Genomic DNA, 16,729 nt, shown 5'->3' on the forward strand with positions numbered 1-16,729 from the left:
GCCTCAGAGATAAAAAACAGACACGTTAATAAGTTGCAAACATTATCGAATAGTTCTAGACACGTTCATGCGAATTCTAACACATTGTCGCGAGCTTGCGACCAAGTTCACACGAGTTGGGTGACATCCCCCCCACAGACACATAACGCACTACCACAGAATATGTCGGCTAGTTCACGAACACCCCCTCACCCAGTATCCAACGAACCGACATATCAACAGGTTACAAATCTTTCCTCGTGTACACTATCGCAGGACCAGATTTCACTTTTATCCAAAGGATTAAATTATAATTTACCACCTCGAAAGCTGCCAAAAAAACAATGCGTAATTGATATTGAATTTGGACTTCGTAGTGTTCCACAAAAAGATGTATTTATTCAACAAGTTAACCAAGTAGTGAATAACATAAAAGAAACGCGACTTCCTAAATTGAATACACATGACAGTTCAGCTTTACGAGAACTTCGAGAAAATAAGGACATTATTATACAGAGGGCAGATAAAGGAGACACAGTGGTAATACTAGATAAACATGATTATATTAATAAGTTAGATTCAGTTGTGTCTGATACCTCCACTTATCGTGAAGTGGACCCGACACTGTTTACCAATTTGGTAAATCAATACAATAAAACATTAACCACATATCGTAAAAATGACTACATTACTATGGTTCAGTTGAAGGAATTGAAGTCCAGAACATACAATATTCCTGCACTTTTTGGTCAGGTAAAATTACACAAGCCTGGATTTCCGATTCGACCTATTGTTTCCTACAGGAACTCGGCATTTTCAGCCTTAGCCACTTATGTATATAACATTATAAAACCTTTTAGACAGGTTATACAATTTGGGATTAAAAATTACGATACATTATTTAATAATCTTAAAGACTGTAGACTAGGCGACAATGACAATTTATTCTCATTAGATGTTACCTCATTATATACGAATGTAAACGTTGAATACACATTAGATATTATTTGGGATATGTTAAATAAAAACTCGACACCGATTAATTATACGAAGCTGCCTATTAAGGAAATTTTTCACTTAATTAAACTATTAGTTGAGGCTAACTACATCACCTTTCGAGACAAGGTGTACAAACAAATTTTTGGATTACCAATGGGTTTGAGCCTGAGTGGCTTAATGTCAGAGATCTATCTCTCAACGATTGAGCAGATACATTTGACACCTTTTCGTCCCCGTATCACATACTATGGGAGGTATTTAGACGATGTTCTAGTTATTACCGATAGTAGTACTATCCAAGACATTTTACATTTGTTTAATAATATTCATTCTAGACTCAAATTTACATTGGAAAGGGAAGATACGGATACTAAATCATTAAACTTTCTAAATTTCACGCTTACCCGGGACTCGAACAAAATACAATTTAGCATCTATCGAAAACCCACAAACACCAGTATGCTTCTACATTATAATAGCTACCACCCGTTCACCTACAAAAGATCGATTATCTTTAATCAATTTCTAAATGCCTATAAATATTCAACGACGGATTCTGCTTTGGACTCAGAAATACAAATATTAACTAGCAGATTCTTGAACAGGGGTTATCCCATTAACACAATAAATCGAATTAGGGTACAAGCTAAGGATAGGATACAAAATACTGCACCAATCAACAATAGTAATATCAAAAAATACTTTATTTCTGTCCCATACGTTGAACAGTGGCACAAACAGCTTAACAGATTCTTTAAAGATACCGAATTTAAAATTATAGCTAGGCCTATACGGAAGTTACACACTATACTGAACAATCGCTCGGTTCTTTCCGCGTTCGCAACACAAATTAATGATCTAGTATACAGCATTTCTTGCGGTGATTGCGACTCGTCTTATCAGGGTTCGACGCGGTTTTCTCTTAATATCCGTGTAAATCAACACGAAGCCTCAGTTCGTGCTTCTCGGTCAGCAGCGTCAGAATTAGCCTTTCATGCCATTAACGAAAAACATACTTTTTTATTTAACGAGACCAAAATACTTAACGTTCAACGTAATTATACGCGACTATTAATTGCAGAAACCATTGAAATTAAATTACACGAGAATTCTGTTAATGTTCGGCGGCCATATTTGATCTCCGATGCGTGGACCTTTACGCGCATGCGCGAAGACACATAATCACTATTTAAGTTGCAGGTTTAGCCTGATTCGGTGATTTTCATTCCTGTGATCACGACAGTCGGTCGAAAAGCATTGTCAGCTTCAGGAAGGAAGATCGTTTTGAATATTTTCGTTATTCTTTTAATTGCGTTAATTTTAATTTTAATCGTTTTGAATTGATTTTGAATTGTGTTAAATTGATTATTTAATTATTTATATTTTACTTTAATTATTTATATTTTACTTTAATGGACCGGTAAGTTGTCGATTTTTTCGTTTTTTCCGTTTTAATTTCTGGAGGGTATCATACGGAAGTGTTCCACGTTACTATATTGAGGTAAACTCCTCTTATTAATTTACTAATATTATTATCAACGTAGAACATATTGAGTATTACAGCTCTGATTCATACTTTATAAAGAAAACTTCATAAGAGCTAACTATACTATAGTCTATTTCTTTTTAGTTTTTTTTCCAATGTAAGTATGTGGAAGTTGATCTTTATGATGAAAGCAGTCACTTCATATAATGGAATAATGGTCAAGGATGCAATCACCACGGCTGATTTATTCACTTATAATCTTGTAGCCATTTTTAATACAGATGAAACAGGGTTTAACTACAAGGCTACCCCAGACCATTGCATGATTTTTAAAAATTCCTCTGCAGCTGCATCTGCAGGAAAGAAGATCAAGGACAGGATTACAGTTTTTTTAACATGCAACATGATGGGAACAATCAAGATGAAGCTGTTAGTTATAGGCCTAGATGTTTTAAGAGTAAATCGCCTAGATGTTTTAAAGGAATAAAACAGTTGCCTGTTGAATATGCCAATAATGCCAATGCTTGGATAACAGCTTCTTTATTTGAAAATTATCTTCGTAAATGGGATTTGCAATTGGATAAGAAAAACAAAAAAATTGCATTGGTTTTGGACAACTTCCCAGCTCATCCAAAGTTGACTTTCAAAAATATTGAATTAGATTTTATACCTTCAAATACTGTGTCACTGATTCAACCTCTCGACCAGGGAATAATAAAAACATTTAAGATCTTTTATAGATCAGATATGAGGCGAAGAACCATCCAGTCTATAGATGAAGGTTTGGAAACAACATTCGATATAGCAAAGCAGATAACTGTTTTAGATGCAGTTCATATGACAATGAGTGCCTGGAATGAAGTTTCCGAAAACTGCATTAGCAACTGTTTAAAAAAATGTGGATTAATTACCGTATTTCCCCATGTATAAGACGCACCTTAATTTTGGGGCCCGAAATTTGAAAAAAAAAAAAAAAAAAAAGTATTACATAAAGTTATTGAACTCAAGTTTTATTCATCATAAAATTCATACAACTCCTCATAACTTGAATTCAGCACTGTACGAAAATCTTTTCTGAGCCATTTCTGGGCAAAACATAACCTAATATATTGGTAACAAGTGTGAAACAATGAGCGCAAAGACAACAAGCGCGAAAAAGCGGGAAATGCAAGTAAAATCATCTACAACCACTGTATAAGATGCACCCAGTTTTTAGACCCCAAATGTTTTGGAAAAAAGGTGCGTCCTATACATGGGGAAATACGTGGTATTCATCCTATACATGGGGTATTCATGATGGTCAACTAAGTCACGATACTAATCACGTTGAAAAGCCTTAAGGCATGGGTGAACAGGAGTTTAATGATTGGGTGGACATAGAAGGTGATCTACAAGTTATTACAGCTTTAACAGATGAAGAAATTGCCCAGTCTACTACTAATGATAATTTCACCAAGGAGGAGGAAAATGAAGATTTTGTAACCAGAATGAATTCCAGTTACAAAACAGCAAACTCGTGAAGCTATAGCCATCCTGAGGACAGTGTTGGAAGTTCTAGGTGGTAGATGACTTTCATCAACCGGTGAAATACCACCACTTTGCTTATTGGAGGCTTGAAGTGGTGAAACCCATGTTTAGTCTCTAGAGCAAAGTTTTCGGCATCCCCCCCTCCCTTACTTCTCCTTCAACCCATGCAGTACTAAGTACTATAGGTTTTGATACCTTTCGTGTTTGGGGTTTTCATAAAAAAAAAAAATAAAATAAAATAAAATAAATAAAAGTGATCGTGAATATAAACTGTTATGCAATATTGAAAAATCTATAAATATACTTTGTAGTGATAATTTAAAGCAATCTAAAATAAGTGACTTTTTAAATCATATTACAAAGTGTTATGTTTAATTAATATGTATATTAATTAAGCTATGGATGTAAGTATAAATTTATTTTTATTTTGCTAACCTGTGGATAATATTCTTCTGATTTTCGCGTATCATTTAATTGGTAATAAAGTGTAAATTTGTGCTTTATATCTTTAGTTTTATAGCCTCTGGATAATATTTGTCGATTTTCGCTTATTAGAATCAAAATTCAATTTGCAAACGTGATCACTATAACTGGCACTTACTGAATTCATACTTTTAGCTGTTTTAAAATTTCCATATTGATATAATTAAAGCAGGTGGATAGGCCTAATTTATATAAAGAAATATAACAATTATCACAAATTTATCCACTTTACAGAACTTATATTTTTTGGTTTCTTCCAGTAAAAATATGATCTAAAATAAAAAATTTTCAGTTTCCAGTTTCTAAATATTTGGCGGTTTAATAGGTCTGCAATAAACACATCAGACAGCAACAGTTCATATGTCATAAGGCATTTATTTATGAATAACTTGGAATACATTTTGCAAATTGACACTAGGATAACCAAACCTTTCCCACTATTTTAATGAAAGGACAGTTGTCCTTTATGTATTATGGTATGCAAGCGTGTACACATGCACAAACACATACCATTAAAATGAGATAAATTTCTTTATGAAGCACCTGCTACAGAGCTATAACAAAATAGAAGGAAAGGGATGAATCAGATTGGTCCACTTAACATAGATGGTTTGACTATTGATGATCATGCTCAGATAGCTGATAAATTGAATGAGTATTTTGCATCTACATTCACACATGAAATTATTCAAGGAAGGGGAATGCCAGAGGTGTATTAAACTCTGGCAGTGAGCTAAGTGATTTTGTAATAACTGAGAGCAAAGTGGAGGAGAAATTGTTGAAGTAAAATATAAGGAAGGCACCTGGGGTAGATGGGATCTACCAGTTATATTAAAGGAGGCAGCAAAGGAAGTATGCGAACCCTTAGCCATAATTATAAGAACTTTTTTAGACTCATGTGAGGTCCCCATTGACTGGATGTGTGCAAATGTTTCCCCAATTCACAAAGGGGATTCAAAAGGTGACACAAGTAACTATAGGCCTGTTAGTTTAACTTGTGTTCTGGGGAAAATAATGAAGAAGCATTGCAGGATCATCTAAACAAGACAGCAGTAGGATCATCTAAACAAGACAGCAGTAGTAGTTAAGACACAGCATGGGTTTGTTAAAGGGAGATCTTGTTTTTTTTTTTTTTTTTGATTTGGTAGTTGTTGGCGCATCGGCTTCTATGGCCATATTGCACCTCCCAAGGTTTTTGCAGTACTTTGATCCAAGCCCGAGGCGGGAATCGAACCCGCAACCTTTGGGTTGCCGGGCAGGTACTTTACCCACTCGGCTAGCCCGGTCGGCGGAGATCTTGTCTGACCTTTTTTGATTGGATACTATAATATGGTCACAAAGGAAATGGATGCAAAAAATAATTTTGATACCATATACTTGGATTTCAGGAAAGCTTTTGATACTGTTGCACATGGAAGAGTGATGTACAAATTGGAGCAGTATGGCATTGAGGGCAAGATGCTACAATGGATAAAGAGATGGTTGAGTGGAAGACGAGAGAAAGTGGTAATCAATAAACATTGCTCTTCGTAGACTAGTGTTATTAGTGGAGTTCTCCAGGGTTCAGTGCTGGGCCCATTGTTGTTTCGTGTATTCATCAATGATATTGATGATGGTACATCAGGCTTAAAGTTCAAGTTTTCAGATGATGCAGAGGTTGGCAGGGTTGTTAATGACAGTAAAGACAGTATGCTACTGCATACTGGATCTAGATAAGTTGGGCAAATGGGCTGAGGTTGGTTGGGTTTTATTGGCACATTAGCAACTAAGGCTATAATGTGCAGTCATAAAAAAGTAAATGGGCTGAGAAGTGGCAACTGAAATTTAACATTGACAAATGCAAAGTACTGCATGTGGGTACCCAAGAGAAACATACCAACTGTGTGGTACTACACTCAGGAAAGTGGAGAGTGAAAAAGACCCTTGGTTAATTGTACAGTCAGATATGAATTTGTTGAGCAGTGTAGATGGGCTGCCAGAGCAGGTCATGGAGTCTTGTCAATGATATATAGGAATTTTGCTAGCAGGGACAAGGAGGTAATTATTCCGTTGTACAAGGCAATGGTCAAGCCACACCTTGAATACCGTGTACATGTTTGGAGGCCTCATTTTAGGAAGGATGTAGAGTTGCTAGAATGAGTACAAAGAAGGACAACAAGATTTGTGAGGGGAACAAAGGGGGTGTGCTTACCAAGATAAGCTTAAGTTCTGCAAATTGCAGTGCCTGGAGACCAGGCACATGGGAGGTGATCTGATTGAGGTGTAAAAGGCCTTGTATGGATTGAGCAAGCTCAATGCTGATGAGATTCTTCCTGTTGCTCAGATTAAGAACCTGAAGGTGCATAGATTCAAACTGAGGAAAGACAGCGGTAGAATAGATGTGGGGAAATTTGCCTTTAGCCAGCAGGTAGTTGATTGTTGGAACAGACTTGCATCTGTTGTTGTGGAAGTTGATAGCTTAAATAAATTTAAGGCTGAGCTGGATAAACATTTGAAGTGAAATGGGAGGTTTTTTTTTTTTTTTTTGCTGATGCTGCATAAGCTTGCTTTCTTGCATCCTATGCCTCTGCTAATGCTAATACTAAAAATAGTGTCCCTGACCTTTCACAGTTCATTAGCCCACAGGATTAAAAACATCTTTAAGCACATAAAGGTTAGTATTCTCATCTTATTTTACTACTTGCTCCATGTTCCTTAACCCAAATAAGCTTTTCTACAGTGATTTAACTAATGTATAAACCTTCCAATAAGCCCCCATATGAGTGATTTAAATAACATACTTTTAGAGGTGAGTTACATTTATAAAGAAGTTTCTAGCTCATTTGTGATTGTTGTTTGGACGATCAGAAGCTATAATTTCAGAATATACATAAAATATAATGTACCATGACATCTAGGGCTATTCATTTAAAATGCAACTCTCAGTTTTTAATACAAAATTTTATTAAAAATGAAAATAAAATTTAATTTAAATTGTTGCCAAACGTGCTGCAAGTGTACAGCCTGCTCATATAGACATAAATTCATTATTTTTGATGTGTTTGATGTAATTCTCCATTTTGATTCAGTTCATTCAAGAATATATAGCTTGTCTACCGTATTCCTGAGCGCACTCCCCAAACCCACAGATAATGTTCCAAAAATAAACACTTCTTTTTGTGAAAAAAACTATATTTCACATACATACTAATAAATGCTGTACTGCTCCTCATATAAAAAAAAAAAAAAAAAAGTAAAGTGCGGCCATTATCAACCCACTGCAGGATGGAAGCCTCCTCAACAATTCATGCTGAGGGAAATAGACCATAATCTGCCACGCTGGTCCAGTGTGGGTTGGCAGATCGACCGTATTCAGCAGTCAGGGACTTGAACCCCGGTCTACTCAAAGAGCGCGTGCTACTGCACTCCCGCTCCTAACCACCCGGCTACGACTGCTCCTCATATACTAAATACTATCATAATGTAACTGCATTCAGCCATATTCTAAAAATATTTCATCCTACATCCAATGACACTGTGCTCAGTTGCCTCGGTACATATCACCAATCAATGGGTTGTAGAATAAATGGATAACAGAATACTTTTAAGGATCACTTTATTCTGTAACAATTTTTCCACTTCAGCACAAAGTTTCAGGACCAATTTCAGTCCCTTGTTCGAATTCAGAGTTAAGAAAAATATGCTACCTAACTATAAGCATCAACGTTAGCGTGATGACATGATTAGCATTTGTCATAACTGCAACTACATTTATTCATTTTTTTGAAGGACAATATAATTAGAAATGTTCTGAAATTCCATTACTCTTAACTTCAGTTTTTTTCTAAAATTTTAATACCTTATAAGCTTGATTTCACAACATAATAAAATAAAATTGTCTTAAGAGTACAGTATTATTACTTACATAATAACTGTGAATAAAAAGCTTTGATGAATCACATGGGAACATCTTCATACACTATGATGCTCCTGGCTGATACTGGTCCTTAACTCAGTGGTAATGGCAGGTAAATATTTACCTGCCACTACCACTTTTTTTTTTTACCTTCCTAAAAACAGTCATATTTTTAATGCAATAGTTTCTGAAGTGATTTTTTATGGTTTTTATACGTCAGTTTAAAGTTTTTCTTCTCCCACTAATTCAATAAACATCTATATTCTTATTCTAGTCTTGCTTTCACACAGTAAAGAGAATTTATACAAAACCCGATATTCTCACAAGATGGCCACTACACTGCAGGAAGCAAGATATGTGGTTACAAATTTCATGCACTGTGAAGAACACCATATTTGAAATAAATCTGATAACAGAACTAATAGCACTGAATATACATAATGCGTTTTTTTAATTATTTTTAATATGATTTATATAATAATCAGAAATATATGCACATGCATGTTTGAAATTTTGTACAATTAAGTCTTTTAAACTGTAAAATGGAAGAGAATTCAGAGATTGAAGTACATATTTTGTCTGAAATATAAATACAGTCGAACTTCCCTATGATGAATTCGATAAATCCATTGAAAAAATTTGTTATAGAGAAATTTCGTTATACAGAGAATATCTTTTTTTATTAGAAACTGTTATTTAATTATAAAATGAAAATGAATCTACATTTATTTTTAATGTATTTTATTTGAAAAAGACTTATTTAAATTACATTTATACAATTTTCGCCAGTATCACAAAAAAAAAATCTGTAATTTTCGCACAGTACAATTAAAAAATGTCTGATTCTCAAAGAAAACCTCACTTTTGTTCAGAGAATTAAAAACATTATCAAGAACATTTTCACAAAACTGTGGACCCATACGAACCGGTTTAAAAGTGTTAATCATTTCTTCGCGAGTTGGCTTTTCTACAGGTTGTTCTGATGTGTCTTCAGCGTCATCATTAATTTCTTTGTGATCATGGTCGTGTCTAACACTGTTCAGCAGTATTTCATCTTCATTTGGATGTTCTGTTGTAGTCAGATCTTGATCTACATAAACATAACTATCCAGTGTTATTTCATTTTCACTGTTTCCGGATGATTCTAATAATGTCCAAAAGTTTTTCAGTTGTGAAAGGGGCAGTTCATCTTGTTCGACTTCTGTATTCAATGCAAATCCCATTTTCAAAAAACAATTTTGAATAGCGTATTCAGTGACATTGTTTGTCCAAACTTTTGCCAGTTCAGAGATGCAATCTCTAAGGTTAATTGTAACCTCCAAGTTTCTATTTTCTGATAACGCATTGACAATCTCCATTATTATTCTCTTTCGATAATGAAATTTAAAATTTTTAATAATGCCTTGGTCCATTGGCTGGAGTTTTGACGTCACGTTTGGTGGTAAAAACAACAACTTCACACTTTCAAGTTTGGCAGAAATACTGGCAGGATGTGCCGGACAATTGTCAGTTACCAACACGATTTTCCTTTTTTCTTTTGTTATACGCTTGTCTAGTTTTAATATCCAGTCTTCAAAGATATCACTTGTCATCCATGCTTTTTTATTAAAGGTGTAGTCAACTTCCAAAGATTATGTGCCTATAAAACATCTTGGGTTTTTTGATTTTCTGATGACTAAAAGTCTTAATTTTTCACTTCCTGTCATATTTGCTCCAACTAGCACACTGATTCTTTCTTTGCTTTGTTTTCCGCCAAAACATTTATCATACTTAAAAGCAAGTGTTCTATTCAGTAAACATTTAAAGAATAAATCCATTTCGTCAGCATTAAAAACATCCTTAGGTTCCTTAAGAAAAATCCTTAAGAAAAACATCCTTATTCTTCCAAAATCTTCTTTAAGGTATTGTTCCTCCAACTGTTGCAATCTTCTTCACTTATATTAACACTTTCTCCACAAATAACCTTTTCCACAATTCTGTGGTGCTTCTTAAATTTATCTAGCCACCCAGTGCTCGCATTAAATTCTGTATGTCCCAGGGACTGTGCAAATTTCAGAGCTTGTTGCTTAATTATTGGACCCGATACTGGTATATTCTTTTGACGTATCATTTGCACCCATTTTAGAACAGCTTTATCAACATCTTCGTATATACACAACTTAATTCGCTTTTCGTCTGCTCCTCCTCCAATTGCATTTAAAATTGATTCTTGATTTTTTAAAATCTTAGATAAGCTGCTTGCAGGTATGCCATATTTCTCCGCAATATCTTTTTTCTTAAAACCCTGGTCAATATTATGAAAAATCTTTACTTTATCATTAATACTTAAACACCTTCCCTTCGACATTGTTACCGCAAATGTAAAAATTACTGGACTGCAGCTCTTGCCGATACATACACCGCAAACTTTGCTGGGCTGGCCATATAGTGAATTGTTAGTACGGTCTACTCAATGATGTTCGCTTGCCAATTCAACAGTATCATGTGACTTTTCCTATCAATCACTTTAAAGAAATATACGACTTTCATTCATTTATACACAGAAGAAAATTTACGGTTAATGTATGCTGTATGTTACTTTTCAGAAAAAAAAAAACACAAGAGCATATAGCCTATGTGATTGATGACAAATTGTTCTAAAAGAACAAAATAAAAAAAAAAAAAAAAAAAAATTCATGAAAACCATCTACTGGGAGTCCAGTTAGATGAGAACGGACATATTATATAATGATTGACAGGAAGGTCACATGGTACGGTTGAGGTGAGAAGTGAATGTCACTCAGTAGGCGTTACTAAAAACCGACTATGGTAGCTTTCTATGTATTGCTGCCACAGCAAGATAAACGATTACCGCAGCGAATTTTGTTTTCCCCTGAGCTAACATCAATTTAGAAATCTACCCTATTTATTGTGAAGTTTATGACCACTTTTAAGAAAACCCATTTGGTTTTATAACTGTAACAAAAATGAAACAAAGACCCTCCCCCATGGGTGTCAATGGCCACAAGTATTCACTAAAAGGATGATTAATTCCAGATGCTAGTGCGCAATTTCAGAGAGAAGGTGGCCGTATATTTGAGCGGCTGTTTAGCAGTAAATGCTTGAAAATCTTCAAAAATGCTTTTACTAATATTTTTAAAAATTCGTTATAGAGAAACTAACACTTCGCTATATGGGGTTAATTTTACATGTAATTTTGTTTCAAGGTGCAATGTTTTGCGAAAAAATTCGTAATATAGAGAAATTCGTTAAATAGAAGTTCCACTGTATATATTTTTTTTTGCAAGTTTCAATATAATTGATTTTTTGTTTGAAAATAAAAGGTGTTTAAACAGAATTTAAAAAAATCCAAAACATTTTCCAAAAATTAAAATGAAACCTGGACCAAAATTTACCCAAAATGATGGCAGGTTACCTATCAGGTAACCTTCCACCATTTTAGGTACATTTTGGGTGCTATCACTGCCAGGTTAACTAGTACAGTGCAGTCTCAGACTGCAAGACATTTAAATTTTCTGCTCGGGCTGGATTTACTTTACTTGTCATGAGTATTTCAGTATTTTTCTACCATCTGTTCAACAATATTTTTACTAATTTGTAACCAGCTGACATGTTTTGTTTTTTGGTGTGATTATTTTTTTATGCTTGGATTCTGACAGACTGCACTATGTGACTTGCATAACATTTTTGAGTTACATAATAATTAATATTCAATTAATGTTTTTACTTTGTCAATATATTTTTTCTTATCACATGTATTTCTGTTGCTTTAATTTTTAACAAACTAGTAAATATTTTACCTTTTAAAATGTTTGATAAAATTGGAATTTTGAAATGTTTAATTTTTTTACATAATACTTTCTTTAAAGTAAAATAAAAAATATCAGTCTGCCGATCAGCAGACTAATATTTTTTTGTTCTGCCGTGAATTACAATTCAAAAATTCAGCAATCAAAGTGCTAATTACTTAGAGCAATATTAATGCTCTAAACCAGTGGTTCCCAAACTACTGAGATCTACAGATCCCTTCAAAAATCAAAAAAAGTTTGCAGACCCCTATATATAACATATGCATGTGTTATAGGCATACATATATAATATATACAGGGTCATCGAAAAAAGTGTCCGTGATTTCCCTTTTAATTATCTTCGGAAATATTTGTTCGATTGCTGTGATCGTAGAAGCAAACAGCATGGTAACTCACAAAGTTTTATTTGACACCACAACAATGACCTTGGCTGCACCATGAGTGTGCGCAGAATGACTCCTACACGCACTGCCTCAGTCAGTGTCAGTAAGAAGGCCACCAAGGAGTCCTGACCTGACACCATTAGACTTTTTCTTGTGGGGCTACCTAAAGAACATCATCTACGCAGAAAAGATTCACAATCTGCACTATTTAAGAGAGAGGATCATGGCTGCAATAGCAACTGTTATGCCAGAAATGACTGAGTGCACATGGACAGAGATCTACTACCACTTGGATGTTTGCCAAGCAATGAATGGTGCTCATATTGAAACATACTAAGGTATGAAGTAAAACTTGAGATATTCCTGTAGATATTAACAAATAAATCAAATGATTGATGTAAGTATTTGCACTGTTATTTTATCATGAAATCATGGGCACCTTTTTTGACGACCCTGTATATATATGTGGTCAACTACCATTTTGCAGACCCCACCCCTGGAACTGGTCTACGGACCCCAGTTTGGGAAATGCTTCTCTAAACAATTCTACATAAATGCACAAATATTAGAGTAAATAAGTATAACAAAACAAAAAACATACGAAAAATATCCACATATTCCATCTTCTCTCCATATTTCAGCAACTGATCCAAATATACCACTGTAAAAAAAAAATAAACTAATTAATTAAATAAAAGAAAAATAACATTAAAAAATCTTCTCTCAGAATAAACAATTTTATTGGATGAAAGAACTAAAATAATGTGTAATAATCAGGAAAGCTTGTTAAACTGATATTTTTCTTCAAAGAATGGAATTATCTAAAATGTATTTCTTTGGCTCTGCAACTCCCCAACTAGTCAGCTTTTATTATGCTCAAGACATTAGGTTCATACTGAGGTGTTTTAGCTTACTTTGGTTGATGGAGAATGCTGGCTAAGACAAGTGAATAATAAATAGGAATATTTAGGGTTTTGTGCTAGTTGCTGATCGCAATATATTAAAACTGGATCATCACATGAATGTGTCTTTAAGATTATTTAAGGAGGGTTTGGGCAAAATATTGTAAGGAACAGCCAGCTTTTTTTATTTTATTTTTTTTTTAAATTCAAGAGATCCTGGAAGAAATAAAAAACAGCAACTGCTCTCCAAGTCTTACATTACTTATGTTAGCAACTAGCATGAAACATCTCATAGCCAACCACTTTAAGTTTTACTTAAGAAATACAATAAAATTTCTATGCTTGTGATAGCTATATTCATTATTTGATTATTCAAAGATCCCCCCCCCACCCCTCATTAATGCAATTTTATAATTGCTTCTGACAAAAATACAGAATATGTGCAATTTATAAAAATTACACATATCTGTAACAAACCAGTAAACATAAAGGACTTAAATTATAACAAGAAAGGATATCATAAAAAAGAGAAATTAAAGCAGCAATAGTTTTCGAAATTTAACAGCAAATTGGCAACTAAGGCCACAATGCACCAGTCTTTGATCTTAGTTGTCTACTATTAGTCATTAACTATCTATTTGTGTGGTGTTCGATATTCTTACACATACAGAATGAAGACTATTCCACTGAAGTACATTTTTTGGATTATTTCTGGTCTATTTGGTTAGAAATTAGAGATGATAGGCAGAGATTTATTAAATGAAAAAGATGTTCAAAATGTCTCTTCAGTCCTTTAGCAAAGTCTGAAGTATTAGTAATCTGAGTTTTTTTAATAAGATCCCTGAAAGCTACTTGACATATTCTTATAAATTTTGGACAGTCCAGTAATGGGAAAAGATATGGGTAAGTTTATTCAGAGAATTTAAAAGCATATATTTTAACAGTGAGAAGTTAAAATCAAGCAGCATGGTGTGTGCTTGTTAACAGGAGAGAATGTTTCTACAGGAATGAGATACACTTAAATAGAAGGGGTGCAAGAATATTTTCTGATATTGAGGCAGTCTTAGGTGGGTCAGAAAATGGGTAGCTTGGGAGGGGGATTTTGATTTCATTTGATTTCGGTTTTCATGGCACAAAGGTGACTAAGGCCATGATGCACCAAGTCCAGGATTTAAAAATAATATATCAGCATATACAAATGGCTATAAGACAAGTAAATTTAGATAAAAATAAATTCAGGTAAAAGAGAAATATATATGATGCATACTAAAAACATTTATATATGGGTATAAAGGTTTGTGATTTTTAAAAAAGTTAAAAATTGCGGACATATCGTCTTTGGCAGTTAAAATCTGACTGAGTGTATAAGGCTAGGTCATCAACAGAGAGGTCACTATTTACAGTTGGAGGAAGTTGTTCAGTAATAGAATTAACTTTGACAGCAAAAAGCTGTCAAAGTTAATTGTTTGACAGTCAGGACTGACTCTTGGGGAACTCCCTCCTCTTGATAAAAAGATGGAGAGAGAACAGAACCTACATGAACTTGAAATGAGTGGTTCATTAAAAAAATTTTAATAAAAAGGGATAGATAGCCCCTAAGACCCAGATATCCTTTAAAATTCCAAATCTCCAAGCCATGTCACATTCCTTTTCCATATCAAAGAAAACGGACACCAGGTGATCGCGTTTGAGGAAAGCATCTCGCATAGATGTTTCCAGTCTTATAAGATAGTCAAGTGTTGACCTATTCCTTCGGAAACCACATTGCACTTTGGAAAGGAGGCCATTTAGCATTAGCATAGGCATAAAATACAAGAAAGCAAGCTTTTATAGCATCAACCAAAAAAAACCCCATTTCACCCATCCATTCACTTCAAATGCTTGTCTAGTTCTGCCTTGAACTTATTTAAGTTTTCGACCTCCACTAAGACAGATGGAAGTTTGTTCCAACTATCAACCACCCGCTGGCTAAAGGCAAATTTCTGCACATCTATTCTACAATTGTCTTTCCTCAATTTGAATTTATGTCCCCTCAGGTGAATAATCTGGGCAAGAGGAGAATCCCATCAGCATTTAGCTTGCTCAAATCAATCAGGGCTTATACACCTCAATTAAATCATCTTGCAGGTGTCTAGTCTCCAGATGCTGCAATTTGCAGTACTTAAGTCTTTCTTGGTAAGAGCAGCCCTTCCTTTGTTCGACTCACTAATCTCGTTGCCCTTCTCTGTACATTTGCTTCTAAATACCACATAAGATGGGCATTCACGATCCTTTCCAGGATCGTGCATATGCAGCTTGCCAAAGCAATCCGACGGTAATTATTCGGAAATTTTGGATCCTTTCCTGGATTCAGAAAGTCAAGCATGATTGCCTTATGCCAGGAGTCCAGAAATTCACCTTCAAGAGAGACTCTGTTGTACAAACAGAATGGATGTTGTCTGGCCTGACGGCACTCACCTGGGATAGTGTTAGTGCTGCTTTCATTTCCCATTCCCACGGAATGGGAAATGAAAGCAGCAGCAAATGAAAGGTCGATTGTATTCTTCACAGTTATTTGATGACAACTTCAAATGTTGCTATTCAGCATTTTGTTTAAGGGCCAGAAACTCGTGGGGGGGGTACGATGTTTTGGCAGACATTTTACCACATATCTCCCCCCCCCTTTTTTTGGTAGTTGTTGGCGCATTGGCTTCTGTGGCCATAATGCACCTCCCAAGATTTTTGCAGTACTTTGATCCAAGCCCGAGGCGGGATTCGAACCCGCGACCTTTGGGTTGCCAGGCAGGCACTTGACACACCCGGCTAGCCCGGTCGGCATATCTCCCCTAGAGTGTTTGCAATTGCAGTTGGGTCTGCAACTGCATATCCATTATGCTCCAGGATCAATGAAGGGCACGATGTGTACCTGCCCTTCGTTTCTGTACTTTATCCCACACAAGTTTAGGTGATGAAGCCTGGTTAATGGAAGATGTGAAGTGGATCCAAGATTCCTTTTCACTCTGACGTAATCTGGTTTGGCACGTGCACGTTTGAAGGCTATTAAATTATCTATGGTGGGGTAACGACAAAATATAGTCCATGCCTTGTTTTGAGCCTTCCTTGCTGCTGGTCATTTAGTGTTCCACCATGGTTTTGAAAATTGTGGAAACCGAGTTGAAGTCTTTGGAATTGCAATTGCCATCGCTTGGACAACAGTGTCTGTAATGTGCTTTACCGAGACATTAATCGGCTCCTTGCTGACAGTGGTGGTATCAAACGATGCCAGA

The 16,729-nt window shown here is 35.1% G+C and overlaps 1 protein-coding gene across 1 annotated transcript in view; it reads right to left on the reverse strand.

Annotated features, from left to right (window-relative positions):
• Positions 1–16,729, reverse strand: part of LOC150079172 (mitochondrial carrier homolog 2-like) — a 273,570-nt gene that overhangs the window by 71,904 nt on the left and 184,937 nt on the right. Inside the window, exon 6 of the mRNA XM_090384014.1 lies at positions 13,163–13,222. Within this exon, the coding sequence (XP_090240140.1) occupies positions 13,163–13,222 (60 nt within the window). The remainder of the gene's footprint in view (positions 1–13,162; positions 13,223–16,729) is intronic.

Source organism: Mastigoproctus giganteus, chromosome 10 (assembly GCF_048544385.1).
Source record: "Mastigoproctus giganteus isolate SK-2022 chromosome 10, ASM4854438v1, whole genome shotgun sequence".
NCBI classification, from domain to species: Eukaryota; Metazoa; Arthropoda; class Arachnida; order Uropygi; family Thelyphonidae; genus Mastigoproctus; species Mastigoproctus giganteus.